Consider the following 25089-nt stretch of genomic DNA (forward strand, 5'->3'; position numbering starts at 1 on the left):
ACGCCTCTGCCTGATCTGCTTACACAAACACTCGCATCCTCCTCTCCTCTCCTCCTTCATTTCCTCCCTCTCTTCTATTTTCTATGGGCGGAGAAACGGAAATGTGGGAGGTGTGTTTTCTCTACGTCTCCGTGTTTCTTTCACGGAAGAGATCGGAGCCAGAGAAGCGCGTCTGACTCAAGGACGAAGCGGACCTACGGTGATAGGAAGCAAAATAAACGGAGCACAGAGGAGCAGCAGGAGATCCGTGCGCACCCGCAGAGGAGCGGAGGTTCGGCTGCAGCAGACATGGGACTGCGGCTGTCCTCGTAGCGGAACCAGGCGACCTGCGGACCAGAGGGAGGACAGGCACTGGGAGCAGACATGGCCCACGTAGGCAACGGAGCGGCCGCAGAGGAGGAGGTGGGAGCCGGAGATCGCATTTCACGAACACATTTCCACTGACATGTTCACGCTGTGTGGTGTAACCAGTTATTTCTGATGAAATTCCTACTGTGATCACATGAAACTGCATATACACGTCCTTAGATGGAATCACGTGGGCTGTATCCACGGTAAATAGAGTATATCTATGCGTGTGTGGTGGGAAAGTCCAGGTTGTTGATGGTGGTGTGGGCTTTCTGAAAGGACGGATTTTTACACCTCGGCTGTAAATGTGATATCAGAAACTGTCTGGTTAGGTGTAGGGGTTAAAAAAGATCACACACCTTTGTTTGGCTGAAAAGCATAGACTGTATTAAAAGATGGTCATAGCTACGGCTTTGGCTTCAAAGTTGGTGTTTTGGCCACGACCATGCTGGATTTTTGGGGGACCTAAAAGTGATGTGTCTGCATTAAAAATGCTCTGAAAGGCTCCAACAGCACAAACTCAGAGGTCAAGTTCAGTGTCTCCAATTAGCTCGGGTGAAGCCTAGCAAACAGCCATAATTAAAAATAGATGCCACGCCCCCTAGCTTTAATGCAGTTTGAATAGGTGAGTTATATGAACATTTATAACCCTTTATGGCAGGTATAAAGGTCAAATTTATCTGCACAGCTTTTTTTTAAAAAATTTCTACTGTATGTTTTAACATGAGTCTCACTTTTCTGAGCCAACCTCTAGCTGACGTTAGAGGAACTGCGGTTTTTAGCACTATTCTTCATCAGCTACTGTGCTGGTACAGGAGAAACAGGCTTGTGTGGTAGTTAGATATATGTACATACAGTGCCTTATAGTAGTACCACTTATAAATAAAGCATCATAATCTGATATTCCTTATCGATTTCTGGCAGGTTTTCTCGTCTTTTCACCTTGTGTCTGTCTATATTTCTGTTGAAATCAACCTTACGAAGCCTCCTGTAGTGTTTCAGCGATACTTTTATTGTTTCCCTGTGTTTGTGCTTCTATAGTCACTCACAACAGACTGTGTCCATGGATGCAAAATGAACTCAAACTGACTGCAAACAGATCCTAATCAATACAATTCTCCAAACATACAGTGCTACACACATGTAGGACAGCTCAATTACAGCAAAACCCATCATCATGACTAATTTACAATGATTACTCACAGGGGAAAAACAGTTTACTTTGAACTGAACTAAATGTGCCACAGGCTGATGGGGAGTGAATTTGGACTTTGATTAAGTGGTAAAAGCAGAGGATGGGGTTGTGCACAGAAGGGCAATTAATTAATAAGTACATAATGCAGCACAGTATATTTTCATTTTATCTTCATTATCTTCTTTTAACAATCACTGGGACCTTAGATCTATCAGAGTATGGGATTTTTAAGCTTTTATTCAAATCGATATTCAAATCACAGGCGTTGAGTTTTTTCCTCTCTGTGTTTGGGCCTCGCTCACTGAGCTCTGGATGTATTTCCTCATTTATGTGTAGAGCTGTGGAGGCAGCCTGCTCATTATTGGATTTATGTCTCAGCACTAAGTGAGCTGATACTATCGGTTCACGTGTCTGCATGTGTGCGCGGCTTCATGTAAATGACAGATCTGATTTCAGCCACAGGCTGCCTCCTGCACTATAACACATGAAATATGAGGTTTGTTTTCTGCTGTTTCACCACAACCACATTGATTGTGATTCAAACTAGTGAAAAGATATGTTGAAAGTATGTTAACTTTGTGAGTGGTAACATGATGGGAAGTGAGCTTGCAGGTTTAATTTTTAACCTTTATGTTTCCAGTACAGCCTGATTCTCCACCCTGACCCTCCCTGGTTCACACTGATCAAACTGGGAGTGTCGCAGTACAGCTGTAATGTAGAAGAGAGTTCATCAACTTGTATGTCATGAGGTTAAAGGATATTTTGAGATGTTTTAGTTTAGATATGAATCTTAAAGGGGTTCAGTAGAACTGTAGACTGGATTTACAGTTAGGCTCCAGAGACCATCAGGTGTTCTTTGGGAGCAGCATTTCAAATGCATCTTCATAAGCCTGTCTTATAAACCTCTTCAGCATCACGTGTCTTCCAGGGTCTTGGGGCTTCTTACAAGTTCAAAGTGTCAAGCTACACTAATCTAGACACAAAAACCAGCAATGGACACAAAAGGTTGTCAAAAAACAGCAAACAGAGCCAAAAAAAATGTCCCCATAAACCCTTAAAATATCTTCAAAAAGTAGACCACCAAGAAAGCATGCTAAGGAGGCTGAAGGACCATCAGGATCTTCTGGGAAACACTGTACTAGCTTCTATTTAGAGGTGTTTTCAGAGTTTTGTCAAGTTGCTATGTGATGAGATTTGAGAAGTTTAGGAGTTCAGTTCAGCTCACACACTAAAGAACGATGTTTATGATGACTTTTACTTATTTTCGAGTTTGGATATCGGCAAAGACTTCAGCAAGAGTAAAATCTAGGGGGATTTTGGTAGGATATTTATAGGTCCATGGCTCTTGTGCTGCCTAAAATAATGTTCTTAAAATTTTCATGAAAAAATAAAACATCTTGTTTTGGTACCAGATCAACTTCTTGCAGCGATGACAGCAAAATTGCTGCATTTTGCCACCAAATGCTGGAAAAGGATCCTTTCTTAAACCTGAGGAAATGTAGGTTGGTTCTCATCAGCCACTGAGGCAGTACTGGTTCTGCACTGGCACCACTATAATGGGAGAAAATGGGTCTTACTGTAGCAGTGCTGTGGTTGCTTCAGTAAGTTACAGTGGATTAAGTATCTCTGAAGATAACCAAGACATCTTTAAGAGGCTTCGTTGGATATTCATCCGAGCTGGAAAGGTAGCTGGGAGATTTTTAGAGGATTTAAGATTTTTCTAGAACTACTTAGAGCAACCAAGCAAGACACCAGATTAGCCTCTTTAAAGCCTCTGTACTCCTGTTGGTCTCTGAAGAGGCTTCAAGGTCTCAAATGGAAAGGATCTTTTTCCCCTATGGATCCACTGCAGACTTTAAGGTGGATGACATGGGTTAGTTTTTCCTGTTGAGGCCCTCTTGCGTCACACGTCAGCCGGCCATCTCCTCATTTCAGCTGACAAATGCTCCTGTGTTCGACTCCTTCAGCCTTAACTAGTCTTATTACAGAGGAATTCAGCTGACTTTCACTGGGCTCTGAATAATGTGAGACAAGCTGTTTTTATTTTAAAAAACTCAGTGCAAGGTTATTGCCTCTGCTCAGACTGAAACTCTTAATTATGTCAGTTCTGGCATGTTTGCTGTGACATTTGAGCCTCTGTGAATCCAGGATCTTAAGTTCATTCTACCATGGAGCGCAAACACCCAAAGGCACGGCAGGAATGTGTGTAAGACCAATAAATACGTCAGCAAACACAGATCAACTCATTCTTATAGAACATAAGGCACACCTTTCTTACAGCCAGTTAGGGAACTTGACTGCTGTCCTCTTAGACAACACTGATAGTGGATAATTTCATTTATGCTCATTTAACATAAGCAGTAGGTTGTTCAGAGTCTGTGGATTTTAGGAATCCCAGAGGTGAGTTTGGTGATGATTTCAGTGTTTGCATACAGGTTTCTTGTAAGCCCTTCTTTGCGGTCTTAAAGGGTTTTTTGTGCATGTTTTCAATTTTAATTGAAAAAAACTAATTATAGGAACCTGTCAGTTTACCATTTTACTATTTATTTATGGTTTGAGACCAGGAGGAAACACAAATCCCTTGGGCGTTGCGTCAGGATGTCTGGCAAATCAAATACACAGAGCTTTTCCTGTGGTGGTCCCTCGAGAAAAGGGGAGGCATCAAACGTGGGTAAAAAAGAAATCAGTGAGAACATTAAAAATTGCTGCTGTTGTTATTAAACTTTAAAAAATACATACACAATCTTTATTATTTAAAAAAAATCTACTTAACAATAAATAAGTATATAGAGACCATCTTAATGCCAGGGTTCATAATAGGGAGTAAAAGTGGAGGAATTCAAAAAGAATAATGACAGAATAACAAAAATGCATGAATATTATTCAGAGTCACTAGTTTATATGAAATTTATCGAAAATATAGTTCTTTTGATTGCTTTTGTTTTTCCAGGTGTTATTATTACACCTATTGGCCTCTGATAACTGTAAGTACACCTCAGATCCAGTATTGGCTTGCAACCAGTTCAGTTAGGAGGATATAGTTAAGAAAACACAAGGAGACCACTGCTTCCTGTTTCCTGTCTGAGGTCAGAGGTCATATAGTTGTTGATTCCAGGCACCGGTGAGTGGTTGCGGATTTGGTTCTGGAGGATGTGATGGAGGTCCCGAGGCTCTGATGGGGCTGTGAGGATGCTCCTCGAGTGCAGCTGGATTATTTGTGTGTTGGGTAATCGGACACATTGTGAAAGTCTTGACTAATTGATTAGGAAGCTGGTGCAGTCACAGGAGACGCATCTCTGACTTTGACCTCTCCTCCTCCATAACATCAGCCACTGGTGACGTAGCTTTTTCCACATTGCGAAATATCTGGTGTGTGTTTGATTCTAAATCTAAGAAAATCCCAACATCATTAAATTCACCATTACATATTAATAAAGTCAAACTGTGAATGCTATTAAATGACTTTTACATCTCAACTTTTTAAAGGTGTTCGGAAATCCTGCATCGTCTTATCATTTGAGTTTAGTTGTGGTCTGTTTGTGTTTCTCTGTATTAGTGTTGTGTTACTTTGTAGTTACGGTTTGGTTGTTTTGTGTCTGTCCTTTTTTTTTCTGTGTTTTTTTGCATTTTTCCTGTACTTTTATGGTTGTTTTGTGCTTATTTTTATAGATTTTTTGCAGTATTTTTGTGCTTCTGTGTTATTTTTCCTTACTTTATGTAATGTTTTCGCAATTCTTTGTGCTTTTTGATTACTGTACTTGTTTTAATTATTTATGTAGTCATTTAATGTCTAGTTATGGTAATTTTCTGTCTCTCTGTGGTTGTTTTGTGTTCTTGTAGTTGTTTTTATCCTTTACATGGTTGTTTTTTGGTCTCTTTGTGGTTGTTTTGTGCTCAGGCTTTACGTATTTTTGTGATACTTTGTGACTCTGTACTAATTCTGACTATTTTTGTGGTCATTTTATGGCTCTGTAGTTGTTTTGCATCTTTTTATGTTTTAGTGTATACTGTAGTATGAAATACAGTATATGTTTATAGTTCCTTTTTTAAGAAATTCATCTTTCTGATTGTTTTGTATATCTGCCGTTTTATTCTGATCTTTTATTGTCTTTGTGAGAGTTTTTCTTTTAGGGGTTTTGCATCTGTTTCACTCTTGGTGTAGTGATTTTAAGCCCTTTTGCGGTCTTTCTGTCTTTTATTTGTCTCTTTGTGTTTGCTTTGTGTGTTTGCAGTAACTTGGTATCTCATACTTTGTGGGTTTATTGTGAGAACTTCTGATGGCTTTAGTGACTTCTGCAACTACTGAGGTAAAACAGGAATAAAAAGCTATAAGATAAAATGATACAATTCATAAATGAGCCATTTAACTCGGTGTTTTATTGGTTGTTTAGATATCCTGGATTACATTTCTACCAAATTGATCCCAACCTACAACAACACCAAGATTTTCTCTTATTTATTGTAGAAAAATTCACATTTAATGGATAATCCAGTTGTTAAAAAAAGCCACTCCTGGCTTTCGCTTGTCTACCTTCACACACCCCATTCCTAATGCACAGGGTTTAATGTGATGTCGGCCCACCCTTTGCAGCTATAATGGCTTCAACTTTTCTAGGAAGTCTTTCCACAAGCCTCAGGAGTGTGTTTATGGGAACTTTTTTTTATCATTCTTCCTGAAGCACATTTGTGCTGTCAGTCTGTAATGTTGTATGAGCTCACAGTCTCCACTGTAAGTCATCCCAAAGGTGTTAACACAAGCAAATCTGAAACTATTTCAAGTAAACGAAAACTTGAGTAAGATTCGCTAATTCATCCAAACACTGGGGGTTGATATTGTAACTTAGCTGGCTGCTTTTAAATAACTGTATCAGCTATAGTTACAATATAACCAGATCTACCGTAATTCACTGTGATCACTCTGGGACATGCTAAGCTCCCTGTAGGTTAGCTGTTCCTTAGCAGCACAGCTTGTTGTCCTCATACTGATACTCCTATAGTAAATATGCTGCTGTGTTAATGCACCACGCTGCAGCAGGAGCATGAGTTTAGAGTTTCCACACTGTGTCGTGAGCGAATGTACTCAACTTGCTGGTTGAACAGCATTTCTTTGTAACACAGAGCAGCTTATGATGTTTGCATAAGAAACGCTGTGAATGCTGCAAACAGACCAAAACGGTGACAGAGCAAGAGGAATGTCACACAAAGCACATGGGTCGGTTTGTGTTTTTTTGTTTTGTTTTTTAAGCTTTTGTTGGGATTGTGTCTCGGTTTGTAGTCATTCTCTGCCTTTCTTATTGTTCTTCTGTGTTTGTTATAGTCCTGTGTCTCATATTCCATAGTTTTCATTTCAAGGCCTTCTTGGGCTTAGTGGTTTGAGCCTGCCAGACTAATCTCAGGGTAAAAGACACACACTAGGCTGTAGTGCGTTATGTAAACATGTTAGTTTTCACCTTGAAAAATCAGACTTGAAAGCTGCTGCCTGCAGGAAGAGTCACGCCGTGGAGTTCATAATTCTTGTAGAAACTTGCTGTAAAAACTTTTACACTGTTTTTTAAATTTTTCATCAAGTTTTTAAAAGTTATGTCTTTTTTGTACTTCTTTTTATTTTATTTTTTGTTATTATTATTTTTCTTCTCCTTTTAATTCCTACTTTTTTCTTTTAATTCTTTTAGTAGTACTTCTTTTTTTCCTGTGAACTTCTTGCTGTATGTGTACATTTTGTCTGTTTAGCCTTGTTTCTTTTTTTGGGGGGGGGGGAGGTGTTTTTGTGTCTCTTTATATTTGTTTGTACTTTATTTTGTCGCTTTTTGTTCTTTTCTCTTTCCGAGGCTTTTTTTTTTCCATTTCTGTGACATTTCATGTTCTTATTTCCTTATAATGATTTCTTTTGCACTTTTTTGGTTCTTTTTATATCACTTCGATTTTAATACAGTTTTTGATGGTTCGATGGGTCACAGTGCTCCAATGTGGAGCAGTGGGAAGCTGCTGCCTGCAGGCAGAGTTACTTTACAGAGCTGAATGCAGCTGCACCCTCTTATGTAAGGACCCGCTGTGTAGCTATTATTAGCCTCCTGCTGACACGCTGCGTAAATGTTACTTATGTAGTGTGGACACAAATCTGTTTACACCATCACGCACATATGTGAATCATTATATTTGATAGTTGAGACCTCTGAAGTGTTGCAGTAATGTTTGCATGTGTGTATGTGTGCAAAAGGGTTTTCAGATTTTTGTTAGAAATAACGTCTTTGAAACATCTGGAGTTTCAGACCTAATTCTAGGGTTCAGGTTCAAGTAGTTCTTACGAGGTTGGTGATGAATTATCTCAGGATCCTGACAAATATAGAAAGACCAGTTTGTACGTGTGAGTAAAATCAGTACTTTTACCTTCCACGTTCACGTGTTGATGGAGAAATGGAAAATGCACTCTATTGTAGTCATGTCTAATGACTCTCTCTCTCTCTCTTTCTGTGTGTGTGTGTGTGTGTGTGTGTGTGTGTGTGTGTGCCCTAACCACGGCATGACTTCACGTAAAGCTGAAGCTTCTGAAAGCATATTACAGCATTAAGCAATGTGCAGCAGTTCCTCTTACGGCAATCTTTCCTGAATCACTGACTGCACTGAAATGAATGGAAAACCCCCAAATGAGCCTAACGAATTAATGCTCTGCAGCACGGTTGTTATTACACATATTAAGCCACTTGTATGACTCTTATTAGCTCTGGAGGAACTTAACTAAAATAAAACAGAGAAGCAATCTAATACACCGTGTCATGTCAGTACTCTCAACAATTAATTTTCTAGTTTCTACAGGTCGCTTTGCCAGGGCTGTAACGAAAATCCGGCCATTAAAGCATAGCGTCTGAAAGGTATAGGAATGTAGGGCATTCTTGGAGCACACCCTTCAAAACCTGAAAAGTCTGAAGTAACCTTAAACATAAACCTGAAATTTAGGAATAATCCAGAACTGACACAATATTCCCCCAAAACTGGAACAACTCTGAAATTTTTGTTTTGAAAAAGCAGAAAATTTGTGAAAGGTTCTTAAAAAATGAATTTTCTGGATAATTGATACAAATAATGGGATAATGCTGAAAATGTGGGTGGAGGAACAGCTTAAGAAGTCAGTGATAACAATTCAGGGAGAAATAATGGGAATATCCTCAAAATCAAGACACTGTAAGCTTTGAAGAGTCTTGAATAATTTTCAAAAATTAGTGGCTGAAAAGTTAAAAATAAAAAACTGGAATAAGTTTGCAAGACCTAAAAAATAAAAAAATAAAGAGTTAAAAAAAAATCATAGAACATTAGAAGTTGCCTGAATAGTCGGAAATCACTTGAAAATAATTATGTAGCATTCAACTAAAATTTAAAGCTCTTGGAATAAACTCCCAAAATACGCAAAATACAATTTTTTTTTTTTTTTAACAGTCAAAAAACTCCAGGAATATTTTATAGAATATAATTCAGAATGAAACCTGACTGATTCTTTACATCACGTTAAGAATTGGATAAAAATGGTTTCAACACTTTTGGATCCCAGCGTGTGTGGTGGTGAATTAATAGTTACTGGTACAGTTATAGAATTACCCTGATGGTTTTGTAATGTCTCAGAACGCAGAGCCCTCGAGTAAGTCAGAGTCGAGCCAGAATTCAGGTCATGTAGCTTTCAAATAATTCGCGGGCAGTTCAAACTTGTTGCTGATGACATACGACCATTGCACAAACCAAATGTGATGCTTTAGAATTGCGTCCAATCAGACATCTCACAGCACTTTCTGTTACCTGGAGGATGAAGCTGAGAACTAAACTCTGTGTTTCTATGTATTTCAGGACTGCTTCGAAGATGCCTTTGATCGGATACCTGCGTAAGTACACACACCTGCAGCGCACAGACTGTGTGTGTGTGTGAGGATCGTTTCCTGTGGCTCTTTCACTTTTAGTCATGCTCTGTGATGACTGCTGGTTTTACCTTTGTGTAGGGCGGGTAACATGGATCTGCAGACTGCCATCCAGGAGACTCAGTGTGCTCTCAACCTCGTCCTCAACAACAAGTTTTCTCAAGCCCTGGATCTCCTCAAACCATGGTAACCACAGCAGTCGTTAACTTGAGCTGCTTCACCTCTCTCTTTCTCTCGTGTCTGCTGAAGTCCTAGCTCCCTGTTATTAATGACTGCTGCTGCTGCTGTACACAGGTGGAGGGACAGCATGTACCACGCTCTGGGATACAGCAGCATCCTGGTGATGCAGGCTACCATGACCTTTGAGCACAGAGACATCCAGACTGCCATGGCAACCATCAAGGAGGCGTTGCACACCTGTCAGAGGTGAGAAGCGGGAAAACATGGTTTTCTTCCTGTTTATAGCCTTAGTGTTTCCGGGTAAGGAAGTGTTTCAATCCATTCGTGAGATTTTTTTGCAAATAAAATAATGTAACAACAAACTGGAGTATGACCACTGTGGTTGCAAAAAGATTTCTGAAGCTGAAAAGTCTGGAAAAAGTGACTCATCCTTAAGTCAGCAACAGCCAATTTCATTTCATTTCATTTCATTTTTCACTTCTTCAATTCTAGCACTGAATCAGAGATTTTGTGTGAGTGGTGACACTGCAGCGAGTAACTGTATAAATGGTGACGGGGCTGTGTGGCTGCATGTAGCATAACCAATGCAACGATCATAATGGGCACTTTCAAGTCTGAAAAGTAAAGCCAGTGCAGAAGTGCCTTAAATACACATTCCTGTTCATGGCCAGCTGTGGTTTCAGAATAAGTTGCAGTTTATAAAACTCTGAGAGAACAGTACTCAGTTCCCTTGCTGTGTGACTTCTGAAAACACTTTCCCAATGAACTTATGGGCTTCAGCCATTAGTTTCAGATCATATTAAATAAAAAAAGATTAATTTTGTAATTTTTTTGGTCATTCTAAGTTTCATAAAGGAGGATTATCCAAGATATACTCATTGGATGCCGACTTGACAAGTTGTTATCTAGCTTGTCAGGCCTACCCCCGTTAAAGAAACATCCAGTTCCAAACACCAAAGGTGAAGGTGAAAACGCTAACCTCAAGGCTTCACAAACGGACTTCACAAACCAACGGGTGATGCCACAGCGGCTATGTCTATCTTTTATGCCTTTTATAAGATGAATATATTCTAGAATATTATACATACTGTAGCTTTGTGTTCCAAAACGAGGGACAAAAAATACTATTTCGCAAAGCTATACATTTTTTAGGAAAATATTTGTCTATTTTTATCTATATCAAGCAATCATGTCCGTATATATAAAGCTAGGGGAAAAAGAAAATAATCCTCATAGTGTTACAAGAAAACACTCAACAAAGGTTCAGTAAATGGGAATTGCCTCAAGAGGGTTTTCTACTTAATGTGTTATTGCAATTTTATACTTTATATACTTTTAGTACTTTATCTCAAACTCTCTTTAAAATGAGAACTATTAAGTCCCCCTGCACAGCAACGTTTAATGTCATCTCAAATTACAGTAGTAGAGACTGGTTAAATATGACATATAAAGTCTCCTCACTGTTTCCTTAGGTTCAGGAAGAAGAACTCGATGGTCGGATCTTTGTCTGGGTTGATCAGCAAACAGTCCAACCTGCAGGAAGGTTTGTAAACACGTCCTGCCCACACAGCGTTCCATTGGCCGCTAATGTCTACAGAAAGTGAAGAAAATTTAAAGAGAGCAGGAAGTCAGTGTACTGCATCGGTGTGTTTGCAGGAGAGATGCACGCAGAGCTTTGCTACGCTGAATGTCTTCTGCAGAAAGCAACGCTGACATTTGTACAGGTCAGAATTGCTGTCTGTCTATCACTTTACCTGTCTGCCTGTTTACGTTTCATAGATATTTCATATGTTACTTTGTTTGAAAGCCCCTTGAAACTGCAGTTCCTGCAGCGGCTGCTAGATGTTACTCATGTGAATGTGTGACAGCATTAAAAGGAAGAGAACCTGTAGTACAGACGCTTTTGAGTTTCTCCAAAAGACAGTTCTGATTTGAAAAGATAATTTTTTGCACATGCTAAAAAATAGTGTCTGTTGAGGTCTGGGGTATATTAGTAAGTGATCAGCTGGTTTTTCTAGTGAACATGCTGGATGTAGGAGATTTTTTCAGATTAATTTGTAATATGAAATTAAAGAATGAAAATCACTTCCTCATCAATCATAGCTTGACATCTTTCACAACCTGTATGATAAAACGGAAGATAAATGAAGGGTGATTCAAGACGCATCATGGGTTGTTCACTTTTTTCAGGTTAGGTTCAATAAAACCTGGTTCAAGATGTTGTCAATGTGATGCCTTTTGTAACCTCGAGCTAAGTGTTTTCACCATTGTCAATCCTGATGTTTCAAGAATGGATGTGATGAGGGAGGAGTACTGGACAGTGAACCCCACTGGCTCCACTTTATACACTCAGAAACTACATCTTTTATATTGTCTATGGTTACAAGCCATTTAGGATTTGAGCCAGTTCTGGAAGTGTGGCTCATGCCAGAATCTTTACTCATGAATAGCTTCTGGTAAGACTCATAATAAGGCAGTTTCATTTTTTGTCTATATTTCCTTTTAATAGGATGAGAACATGATCAGTTTTATCAAAGGAGGGATCAAGATTCGTACCAGCTACCAAATCTACAAGTGAGTGAATGATTTATGGAGGAAGCTAAACATTTTAAATGTATTTTAGTAGAAATATCATTGTTAAAAATGATGATCGTTATGTATTCAATAGGGATTGTCAGAATGTGCTGAATGTCACTCAAGACCTGGCTAGCCAGTCAGATTCATTTAGACAGTTTGAGGGTGGAGTCAAGCTGGGCATTGGATCTTTCAACCTGGTGAGTTTTTTTCTTTCTTTCTTTTTTTTTTCTTTTTAACAAAAAAAAAAAAAAAAAGTTTTTAATTTTTTAATTACACAGGAGTCACTTAACCCTTTAAACCCTGACCCAGGGGTGGGCAATCTCAGTCCACGAGGGCCGGTGTCCCTGCAGGTTTTAGATGTGTCCTCGAACCAACACAGCTGATTTAAATGGCTAAATTAGCTCCTCAACATGTCCTGAAGTTCTCCAGAGGCCTGGGGCCTGTTCTTCGTACCTCGCTTACTACATCCAAGATCAAATGACACATCCAAGATCAAATCATCGCGCTAACTTTGAGCTCGCTAATCCGGTTCTCCGAACACATCTGTTGTTGACGATTAGTATAGCTGGATGAAGTAATCTGAGATCACTGGGTGGCTTAAAAGGGGCTACGCATCGATAGTAGAAACATTGATCGGCAACCCTGTGATTGGTCGGCGAAGATGTCGAAGGAGCGCGCTCAGTATTTCACGGCAGCAGACCAAGAACTCTTGATTGAGGGATATCAGGAGTTTCAGAGTTTAATTAAAACGCAGGGGAACACTGCAAAGGCTGCAAAAGCAAGGAGAGAGGGCTGGCAGAAAGTTGCTGACAAATCAAACTCGTAAGTGATCCATGATATTACATTATATCATGTGATATTATTTTATTCCACATTATATTATATTACATCATATCCTCTTCCACATTAGAGCCACAACAGGACCCACTAGAACATGGGAAAAAGTAAAAGTGTAATATAAGAATATACCACAGAATGGTAATATTTATCACTTATATTGCTTTTAGTCTATGACAAGAGACCCTGAAATAATCTGTTTGTTTGTTTATAACAGCAACCAAGAAAAGGGCAGAGCAAATAAAGACAGGTGGTGGTCCTGCACCCCCTCGTCACACCCCTTTTTGTACTGTGACATTTATTGACATTGTGGGTTTTTTTGTGTGTAGTTTGACATAACACTCCATCACTTTTACCTGTTCCCATGAAAGGGGTGACTGAAGCATGCACAGTAAGTCGGGAGTAAGTATATACAGTACAGTAAGTATATATATATATATATATATATATATATATAGAGAGAGATATATATAGATAGAGAGAGAGAGAGAGAGAGAGAGAGAGAGAGAGAAAGTAAATAATACCCTCACGGAGAATCGATATCTCTCTATGAGCACACCGTCGCTGAGCTAAAGGATCCTGTCTATCCCATAATATACGCTAAATTCTGTAAACTCTCCTTATCAATCTTGCACCTTCCTTGCTCGCGTACAAACGGACAGGACATGGCTGCGACAGACTTCCCAAATCCACCTTCGCTTTTTTTAGCCGTGGTCTGTCATCTTGATTGCACGTAGTAATTTACTATTACTACTCTAAAATATGAATTACATCTGACATGATCTACTACATGTAATAGAATGATTAATAGTACATTTCCCTTTTTTTCGGAAATGACCTGTATGTATCTGTATGAAATCAATAAAAGAATCAAATACATTATCTTTAGTTACATTGCTAATATTTATTTATGGTAAAACAGTGGAGAAATATCGCTGTTGCTTTCGTATAAATGAAGCGGACATACCTGAGAGGCCGCGATCTAATCCTGTTTACATAAAGTAAACCTGCTCCCGAGCAGGTTTACGCTTACGGATCTGTTGCTATGACAGCAAGTCCCAGATGAGCTTCGAGAACCGAACGATCCAAGATCACGCGAAATCGTCAACATTCAAATCCGGCTAACTTACTTAGCGAGGTACGAAGAACAGGCCCCTGGTAACAAACTAATCATGAGATTCAGGTGTGTTGACCCAAGGTGAGATCTAAAACCTGCAGGGACACCGGCCCTCGTGGACTGAGATTGCCCACCCCTGCCCTAACCCGTGACCGGTGACGGTTAGCATTTTTAGTAAGGGTGTCGAACTCCAGGCCTTGAGGGTCGGTGTCCTGCAAGTTTTAGATCTCACCCTGGGTCAACACACCTGAATCAAATGATTAGTTCTTTACCAGGCCTCTGGAGAACTTCAAGACATGTTCAGGAGGTACTTTAGCCATTTAAATCAGCTGTGTTAGATCAAGGATAGATCTAAAAGCTGCAGGACACCGGCCCTCGAGGCCTGGAGTTGCCCACCCCTGGTTTAAAGGGTAAATGTAGGTAGGGTAATTTTATTGTTTGTTAAACTTTTCCTGGTCCAAAAAAAAGCCTATTTAAATGCTTTCTATATTGTATATCTGTTTTTCTATATTCTCTATATCCCAAATTTTCTTCTTTAGTTGCATGGAAGCAACTAAAACTTTGATTGTCTTCACATTTAAATAATCTACACAGTACACCTGATGAAGGACCGTAAAAGACAAATATTAGTGAGAGTCCTCGGTGCAAGTTCTCAGTCTTAAGAGCTTGCCCAAAAGGCTTCTTCTTTTCTAAAACCGTTTTAAAACTGTAGAAGCCTCCTGGATGACAACATCTTCATAAAACTTATGAAGAACTTATGATGGTGTGTCCAACTGATCGTTGGACACACCATCACTGGCCCAACATCCTTTTTTTAAATTTTTTTTTTCACATCGATCCACGGGTTATATTAAATCTGACACATAATGGTTCCTTGAAAGCACAATTTCTTTTATTGATTTTATTGAATGATTGATTATAGAGGAATCTTTCTCTCTTCCAGATGTTGTCACTCCTTCCTCAGAGAATTTTGAGGTTGTTGGAGTTTATCGGGTTCTCAGGAAACAGGGTCAGTAGAAACTCTGTTTAAAATAACATTTAAAAAAAACCACTGTAGGCTACACAGAAGTGATGAAAAATGCCAATCGTACTGTCCCCATCTGTCTGCAGGGGTTTGGTTTGTCCCAGTTGAGAGAGGGAGCCTCCAGCCACAGTTTGCGGTCAATCCTCTGTGTTCTGACTCTGCTCTTCTACCACACATATGTCTCACTCATACTGGGTAGGAAACACTTAACCTTAGCCTCACCATCTTTATCTGGCTTCAAATGTCCGACCACGTGTTGAATATAGTTAAGTAATTCAGTACCCAGCCTAAATAAAGCCTTTGTGTCTCCACTGCATCTACTGCTGTTTAGTAGATCAGGCAATGAATGTTTTGGTGTTCTCTTTGATCAGGAACTGCAGAGGGGAACTTGGTGGAAGCTGAAGCTCTGCTGGAGCCATACCAACAGAAATACCCCAAAGTAAGTAAACTGCGAACACAACTACACAAACAGTCGTCTAAGTAAACTAGGCTGTGATTAAAGAAGATGAACAAAGAACTACATCATGTTTGTTTATTTTTCTTTAGGGTTCCATAATCCTCTTCTACTCTGCTCGCATTGCCGCGCTGCGAGGAAACTTTGAGAAGGTTTGTCTGTCTTTTTATACCTTCAGTAATAAAGTCCTAAATCCTTAGGTTGAAACGCTAGGTTTCAGCATAAGGATTTCAGCAAATTTATCAGCTTAACAAAGACATAAAATTGTACTATGTCCTACTTTATGTGGAATTAAAATGAAGTATGTAGAAGTCTTTCCCTTTTCACTGGTTTTTACTATCACTCTGTACTTCCTTTACAAACCTAAGCAGCAGATCTAAGTGTTCTTTGTTTCTTTTAGGCTCGGGCCAGGTACGAGGAGTGTGTGAGCAGCCAGCAGGAGTGGAAGCAGATTCACCACTTGTGTTACTGGGAGCTTATGTGGACTCACTCTTACCAGCAGGAGTGGGAACAGGCGTACCACTACGCTGACTTGCTGTGCAAGGAGAGTCGCTGGTCCAAGGTACACTTAAAAGAAAAATAGAGGTGTTCCATATATCAAGGGCAAAAATTGAACCATAAAAGTCAGTGTTTGTTCACTATAATTCACTATAATACTTCCTCTCTGCAGGCTATCTATGTTTACCAGAAGGCAGCCATTTTAAGCATGATGTCAGAGGAGGAGCTGAAGAAGACGGGGGAGAATGTTGTGGAGCTCTTCAGGTCAGCCTGTTCTGTACATTTATTTTTTAAACATCCTGAGCTGAATCAACCTACGTGAAGTAAATTTGAAATAAACATCAAATTCTGTAATTCTGTAAATTTACACCTTCAAGTCAGTATTTCAGAAGGTAGAGCCGGGCCATGTTTAAGGTCAGGATTAGCAGTAAGATAATTTATAGGTGTATGTGTGTGTGTAGGCAGGTGGAGGGGCTGAAACAGCGCCTGGCTGGGAAGTCCATTCCAACTGAAAAATTTGCAGTGAGGAAGTCCAGGCGTTACAAAGCTGCTAACCCCATCCCCCTGGTCATCCCTTTGCTGGTATACAAACATTCATATGCACCTAATAAACTGACTACTTTGAAAGTGTTTAGTTGAGTCTGATGAACTCTAAATGAGCTGGAAGTGAAACATAATGGACAATTGTTGTCTCTTTTAGGAGATGATGTACGTTTGGAATGGTTTCACCATCGTTGGAAAGCGAGCTGACTGTACCGAGTCCCTGCTGGTAACCATAGAAAAGGCAGAGGAACAGCTTCGCAATGACCCCAGTGAGCTCAACACTGCACCTCTGCTACTAACACTACTGATAACACTGTGTACTGCCAATAGTATCATATGAAAGTAAAACAAGAGTTCCACAGGGCTCTGTCCTGGGCCTGCTTCTATTTTGCTTATGTTAGTGATTTCAAGTCTGAATACATCTTAGTCTTTCATCTGTATAACGTTTAATAGCATTAAATGCTTGCATATGTTTTTATTTATGATGTGACACAGGACAGAAACAGCTGAATGATTTCTCAGGTGTTCAGAGACATACTGGCTGCTCAAATCCATCTAAATATAGTCACATTGATTTGGCGGCGTTTCATAATAAAGATGGACAATGACCCAAATTATATAGCCGGGAGTTTATTAAAGCAAAGAAGTTGAATATTCTTGAATGGCCAAGTCAGTCACCTGATCTTAACACAGTTAAACATGCATTTCACTTGTTGAAGAATAAACTTCAGACAGAAAGGTCCACAAACAAACAGCAACTGAAAGCCGCTGCAGTAAAGGTCTGGCAGAGGATCTAAAATTTATGCAATCTTTTAAAATAAACTTAAAATAAACATGGTAATGTACAGAACCAAAATGAGAAAAAAGTCTCTGTCTAAAGATTTATGGACCTTAGTGTATGTTCAAGAAATACATTTGATATGATTCAAACTGTGTGGCCTTCTCTTTCAAGGTTCAGTGTGCTGTGCATTTAGAGATGCTATTATGCATAACATGGATGTAACATGTGATTATTTGTAGCCTTCCTATCTGCTCCTCTGACTGTGACGTTAACAAGGCATTTTCACCCAGAGAAATGCCACTCATGAGATATTTTCGTTTTCAAACCATTCTTTGTAAACTCCAAATAGAATAAAATCCAACTAGATCAGTAGTTTTTGAAATCCTCAGACCAACCCACCAGGTCACTTAAATCACCTTTCAGATCCATCAGAGTTTCACACAGATGACAGCTGTCTGGTCCAGATGTTGAAGGGACTCTGCCTGAAGCACCTGGGCAGGTTACTGCAGGCTGAGCTGTGCTTCACACAGGTGCTCTCCAGGTAACTCAAGCACAGATACGAACACAAAAGCATGCAGACAAACTTGTGTAGGCACTTAATGCTGTTGTTTATCTTCTGAAACGAGAGATAATACTTTAATGTGCTTTACTTTCAGTGAGGGTCGGATCAGATATGATCACTACTTGATTCCTTTCACCCTTTACGAGTTGGGTCTGCTGTATAAACAACAGGGAGACTTCCTTAAGGCCACCACCTACATCGAAAACGCCAAGTAAGTTCTGCCTAAACACCTTTGTGGTATAAATACTATACTTTTATCCAAATTTACATGTGTTTATAAACTCATATTTATTTCTGCATACCTTCGTATCAGTTGATACATCTCCATATAGGCTTATATAATTAAATACCTCTTTCACGTATGTTATACTCTATATAAGCCATTCCCAAACAGACTGCTCTAGCCCAAGCTGTAATGTGAAAATCTTCTGGTGCCCACCTAAACCTTTAGTCTTATCTCTGCTGATCAAACAAGCAGAATATGTTTCCTGTTTATTTAAATTTGTTCATTTTAATTACTTCTGCCACCTGACAGTCATGCCTCCATTTATATACCATTCAAATTAATTTTCATGAATAGGCCAGAAACACAAGAATAGTTGTAATCATGGCTTTGTATAAAATGTAAATATCTAATGCAAATTCTACTATAACCCCAGTTACAGTATGTGCTGGGATGCCGTCAAAAAGTTTAATAAAAACTAAATGCAATGATTGGAAATCTTATAAACACAAATTTTATTCACAGTAGAATATATAAGACATATCAAATGTGTAAACTGAGAAAATGACAAAAAAATTCCATTTGTAGGCAACAAAATGTCTCAAAAAAGTTGTAACTAAAGAGAAATGCATGGAGGAACATTTTGTAACTAAATAGGTGTGAAATGGCAACAAGTTAGTAACATAACTGGGTATAAAAATATCAGCGCAGAGCATCAGGGATTCTCTCTAAAGTTCAAAATTAGCAAGTGTTTTTCTTGAAATGCTACATTTTCCCAGTTTAACCATTTTTTTTTTCTATGCTCTATATGCTTGCATATACATATCATAAACCTCTCTGCACATATTTTATAACTCTAGTTATGAAGCCTTTGTATAAAAGTAAATACATGGTATGATTCCCACATTCTCCCTCTGCAACAACTCAGATACCTGTAACCTGCATAGGTGTGCTTGTTGTGAAAACATTACAGTATGTTACATTGGAAATTTACAACCATAACTTCAACTATGCAGACAGGAAAAACAGCATTGTTTAGCATGCACAAAATGCACAAAGCGAGGTGGTTTAGAAACAAATATGAACCAAACAAAATGTACTGCACGGGCAGGATTGCGAAACATGTTTATTTGAGATTCTGATTGTGTGTCATCATTAGGACAAACTACAAGGACTACTCCATGGAGTCCAGACTGCACTTCAGGATCCACGCAGCCCTTAACAGCCTCAAAGGATCACCTGCTGGCACCCCATAATAGGCAAAAAAACCTGATTTAGACTGCAGCTGTTTGTTCAGTTTGTTCAGCTGGAGTGAAGAAAGAAGTGGAGGTGTGTTTGGGTTTTAAGATTACACATCCACCTGGGTATTTCTTTTTTTTTGTTCAGACTTATGTTTTACATTTTTTATTTATTTTTGTGCAGTTTGGAAAGATGGGATTATAATTACTTGCACATGCACTTCTACCAGTTAAAATAAAGACTTTACTGGTAGATAGAGCAATTGTTCAATCAATACAGGTTTATTTGTAACTTAAAAATTCATACAGGCTCTTTTTGAGTCCACACGGCTCTTTCACTCAGAGACACTTTGCATAGGAGAAAAACTATGAAGTCCTCAGATTCCATAGGTAATATCTAATTGGAGTGCTGCATCTTTTCATGTAAAAGCACAAGTTAAAAAACTAGAGATTATATGTCAGACCACAAGAGGGACCCAATGACTGACAAATCATCTAGGAAATCCAGTCAACAGGTTTATCAAGTTCTCTTTTGCAGCTCCATATTAGTTTCCTTGCATTTCTCTGTCTGAATGGACCCAAAATTTAAATCTACTGTCTATGATTTCAGTTTTTCATCAAGGAAGACATATATAATTTTTTTTTTTTTTTTTTTTTTTTTTTTTTTTTTTTAGGGCTGAATCATAAACAGGAAGACAGATGTGCAAACTGCTAAAGATGAACACTAGGAACACACCGCTCATCTTTAGCAGTTTATTTTCTTTCTGCATTTTCTTTGCCTTTTTCTTTACCTACATGCCACACGTGCACGTGATGCACAAATGTGTCCGTGCATAAGCAATCACAGCCTTCTCACCGACTGTGGCTTAAACAGGAAACACAGACACGGCGTAGAACACTCATTCCAAGCTCACACAGACTGGGCAATATGCAGATTTAAAAGAACAACACAGTAATGGCTGTAAACGCACACATTTAGCAGCAATACAAACAAATCTGTGCTGTTAGTAAGTTCTGAGTTATTCTGTCGGTATGTGAGAGTCCATGTTCTATGTCTCAAACGCAGAGCAGCTTTGGTGGCAGGGATTGTCTCTTAAGAAGCCTGAAATAAAAAGTTGAAAAGCAAAACAATCTAACAGTTAATTTATCTGTTATGTTGATTTTTTTTTTAAGTTTCTGTTTTGTCTACCACTACAAATCCATCCATGAGTTTAAAAAATCCTTACCTGTGATGAAATGCTCCTTTATATAGCCCCTCAGTTCATCTTGAATCTGAAACAAGTCATTTGAGATCTCGACGTCTTTTTTTCTTTACTTCTCAAATCAGAGCAAACTGTCATAATAGTCGTTTTGTATGTTTTTGACAAAAAGCTAGACAGAGCTAGACATTAATCGCTTTCCAGTAAGCTACGGTACTGCATAATCTGTCCATCTTCTGATGCTGTGATATATGATAGTTTGCCATGTGGAACTGTTACTTTCTAGTTAAGACACACTAGTCTGGGGGAAGGTGTTGAAAGATCATCCAAGGAGAGTCCCCTGGAAATACCTAAGAATAATTTAATTAAAGAAAACCGCAAAGTACGGACCAAACCATGGACTGATGACTTCCTACACTCCCTTTAAGTAAGCAAACTACTTTGGCCAAAAACACACACAATGCTAATACTACTGATAATATTAATCCTCCTTCCTCCCACCGTCCAAAGACATGCAGTTTGAGGGGATAGGTTAATTGGATAATCCAAATTGTCACTAGGTGTGAATGTGTGAGCGTGAATGGTTGTCTGTCCCTGTGTGTTGGCCCTGCGACAGACTGGCGACCTGTCCAGGGTGTACCCCGCCTTTCGCCCTATGACAGCTGGGATAGGCTCCAGCGCCCCCCGCGACCCTGGAAAGGATAAGCGGAAGCGAATGGATGGATGGATGGACAATACTCATAATAATAAATATCCTAAAAACAGTTTTCTTGACATCAACATTCGCCATTAACACCCTCAGATAACCTGTTCCAAAATCTTAGTCTAGTGCTTACTTTGAAATATGTATTTTTTTTGTTACTTTTTTTTTCTTTCAATTTTAGCCACTAAACCTGAACCTCAGTTGGTCATAGACGCTGAATTGAACAGTCAGTCAGCACAGTCAGTGCTGGTGGACAAAGGCTGACTGCAATATTTCAGAATCACTTGCAATATTGTCCAAAATTACTGTGTTTGAAATGTGTGCAATACATTTTGAAAGCCATAATTCTCGTTGCCTTAGACTGAGATTAAGTTGCCCTGAAAACAATGCCAGCTCTGGCACAAGCGGGAACTTGTACTCCACACCTGTTTTGAGTATAAAGTGTGGGGTTAATGAATACTCGGCAAAAAGAAATATCTGCTCTTTATCTGCTCAAAGAGATGATTTCTTCATACTGAAGCAGCTCTGCCTTTGGGAAATATTTGCATAACTAAACCATCCCTCACTCCATGTTTACTCAACTCTGTTGAGAGAAAATACCAAGACTAAAGGCTTCACATTAGTCCTGGTTGATGTACTGATTACAGCTTTGGCTATGATCACACATGTTATGGAAGATTTCTATTTGTTTCTTTCTTTATGATGTGTTGCTTTCTGTTAATTATTATAAATTATGTGGCTCTGCAGTGTACATGAAAAGCAGCTTTAGTGTTTAAACATGTACAGATAAATCACGAGAAGCACAATCTATACCTAAACAAGATTTTAATATTATAATTATAATTATTATTATTATTATTGCTGTTGTTTTGATGTGCTGTATGTTAACACAATGGATAATAACTCATTTCTCAGAAGTCAGTGAAGGAAAGTTTATCCCTAAAATGTTGTAAGCTTAAATAATAACGTCTAAAAAAACTGGACACTAATGTGTCACATCTTTGCTTCCATTTTAAACATCAATGTGATCGACCCACTTAAGTTGTACTTGAATAAATGACGATTAGCCTTCTCCATGTCATGAATGTATCAACCTAAAGACCAAATTCTCCGTGTGTCTTGATTGATGTGTGTTTTTATTTTATTTTATTTGGTGTGTGTTTTCTGTGCCTGTAATTGTTTGGATGTAATTTTTTCATGTCTTTGTGTGATCTGCTTTGCTTCCAAAATAGGTAATTTGCCAACATTCACTGATGACTTTAATATTTATATCAGAAATAATAACAATTGTACATAAAAGACCACAGTCAACTGTCTATAAAAGTTGTAGTAATGAAAATGGTCCCAGTTTTGTCCAGTGAGTATATTGCAGTGTTACTGCTAGCTACAAGACTACAAATCTGACTCTGTGGATTGATAAAAATGAATAGGTAGTTTTTAAATGATATTCTGTGTCTCTCTGTGCAATAAAATGTTGCTTTAAAAATGCAAGATGCAGTTTTAGCATTGCAGTCATCAGTAGTTCCTCCATGCTAGTTTTTCCAAATTTGCAGCTCAATTTCTTGGTCAGACAAAGCTGACATCCAGAAATGACTCGGCACAGGAAGTAAGGAAGTCTGAAAACATAAATTAAAATAATGCAACTAAAAATAGTGATAAAATAATTTGGAAACAAGTGTTGTTCCTGCTGTTATCTCTGTTCTGTATATTTTTTTTTAGTATTATTAACTGTAGGCACATTGGCAGGTCTTGTTCTTTGGCATGAAATTTAAAACCTGCTAACACCAATATAATTAATTTGAATTATAAACAAAGAATAGGACTTCTTTAGTTAAATCTAAAAAAATAAAATAAAATACCAAAGACAGCAATCTTACAGAGGTAAAATTATATATTTGCCCCAACAAGGTAATTCCCAAAGAGCTATTATCCAAAAACCTGGCATATCTTACCATGGTGTGCACTGGGTCCTTAAAAAATATGAGGACAAGAACAATAAAAGAAGGACTGGCAGGCCTAAAAACTAACTACAGCAGTATCTGAAAGTCAGCATAAATTAATGATCAACAATTCAACTCAAACTTCATTTGTATAGCACATTTAAAAACAACAGAGTTGACCAAAGTGCTTCACAATCTGTTAAAAACAAGAGACAACAATAGAGAAACAAATATAGATAAATGAGAAGACAATGAATTAACAATAAAAACAAGATAAATGATCATAATAAAATAATAGGTAGATAACATAAGGCAGTGGATGCATTTTTTTGAGACAATTAGCAGCTCAGACAATTCACATCAATCATAAAAAAAAAAATCACTGCTTTGTGTTTTTAAAATGTTCACCTTTTATTGCCACAACCTTTCTTCATATAGAAGGGTTTGGTTCATGTTTTCATTCAGTTTTTACTTCAAGTGCCTCTGTGTTTAATCTGCTCGTTTTCTGTAGGATCTGCATCATTTTTCCTTTATTAGCTCAAACTGTTTTTGATTTTTTGTTTTGGCTTTGTTTTTTCCATATATGATGTGCTACTGCATGCGTTTTATGGCAGGAGGAGATATTAGAGGCTTAGATGTGGTGATACATGTGGCACAATAAAATGAAAACAGAAAAGAATTACTCATTTTGAATTATATTGCATTTTTATTTATCATTAGTATGTATATCGGCATGTATGTGTGTCAGTATGGCAGTAAGTCACTGTTTTGTGTTTGTGTTATGAAGAGAACGTGTCCATTCTAGCTAACAGAGTTATAAATGATTAATCTGGACTAAAGAGAAAAAAATAACTGAATATGAATATATGAATGAGCTGAATAAATAGTTTTTGTATTTCTGGCTTCATAATTTGAAAGAAAAATTTAACCCTGATTAAAAAAACAAACAAACAAACCCACCTTTTTTTTTAAAGTAAATGGTGTTTGAAATGGTTTATTTAATAGTAAGGTTTTGAAATTTGAAGTTTGTTTTGCTATTTTGACCAAGTCATGTAGGGTTAAGTGAGTAAGGAGTCAGTCACACAGGCCTGGAGATTGGTCCGTGACCATCTGGCAACCTGTCCCCAGGGACAAATACAACTGGTTGGTTAAAACCTTGCAGTTGTTTGGGTCGTTAACGCATTGCTGCAGTCACTGTAGTTTGCGTGGAATATGCCAACTTGTCTGCAAACACAATTTGTTCTCCAAGCTGCTGTGGAACTGAAGAGGGCGAGACACACTGGAAAGATGGCTCGCCTTCAAAGTAAAGGTTGTGCCAAAACGTGTTGGCTGCAGCACTGAGGCACTATTTTTATTTTGCATCACACTTTAAAGTTTTACTACTGCTCAGTGGTTAGCTGGCGTGTGCTTGCAGGAGTCAGCTTCTTCCGTGCAAACTAAGGGCAACTGTGGCACTCTGCTAGCAGTCAAAGCAAGGAGAGGTTTTTGTGACTGACTTCTTCTGGTGACAGTCGACTTACCAGCCGGTCAGGGATTATACACATCCGATGGCTCTGATCACATTCAGTACGGTGGATAACTCCTGAGCAATGTGCACATGTGACATCACACCAGAAACCTCAAATAGACACAAAATCATTGAAGGCTTTAAAGCAGAATAGAAATAAAAAGGATTTATTTACTGCTTTTTATTTTTCAGTTTAGCTGAAGCAGCTTTTAAAATGTCCCACTGAAAATTTTCTGGTTTGCTAGAAGACAAAAGAGTCCTG

At 38.5% G+C, this 25089-nt stretch overlaps 1 protein-coding gene across 1 annotated transcript; it reads left to right on the top strand.

Moving 5' to 3' along the window:
* Nucleotides 1–104: 104 nt before the first annotated feature.
* Nucleotides 105–21293, top strand: LOC116335907 (tetratricopeptide repeat protein 39B). Its single transcript, XM_031759688.2, has 19 exons — nt 105–402; nt 9377–9411; nt 9526–9630; nt 9739–9870; nt 11097–11167; nt 11281–11348; nt 12134–12198; nt 12293–12398; nt 15099–15164; nt 15266–15374; nt 15551–15618; nt 15726–15785; nt 16034–16195; nt 16304–16395; nt 16593–16713; nt 16832–16943; nt 17879–17996; nt 18112–18228; nt 19400–21293. Exons 1-19 carry the CDS (start codon nt 364–366, stop codon nt 19494–19496), a joined length of 1743 nt encoding a protein of 580 aa, XP_031615548.1. The 5' UTR covers nt 105–363; the 3' UTR covers nt 19497–21293.
* The last annotated feature ends 3796 nt before the right edge of the window (nt 21294–25089 follow it).

This window comes from Oreochromis aureus, linkage group 3, assembly GCF_013358895.1.
Source record: "Oreochromis aureus strain Israel breed Guangdong linkage group 3, ZZ_aureus, whole genome shotgun sequence".
Taxonomy (NCBI): Eukaryota; Metazoa; Chordata; class Actinopteri; order Cichliformes; family Cichlidae; genus Oreochromis; species Oreochromis aureus.

Bases quoted from the DNA above. Each gene is read 5' to 3' on its own strand.
- LOC116335907 (XM_031759688.2), top strand. From the start codon at position 364: ATGGCCCACGTAGGCAACGGAGCGGCCGCAGAGGAGGAG. The intron at 15,619-15,725 runs GTAAGTAAACTG...ATTTTTCTTTAG, and splicing joins ACCAACAGAAATACCCCAAA to GGTTCCATAATCCTCTTCTA. The intron at 17,997-18,111 runs GTAACTCAAGCA...CTTTACTTTCAG, and splicing joins TTCACACAGGTGCTCTCCAG to TGAGGGTCGGATCAGATATG.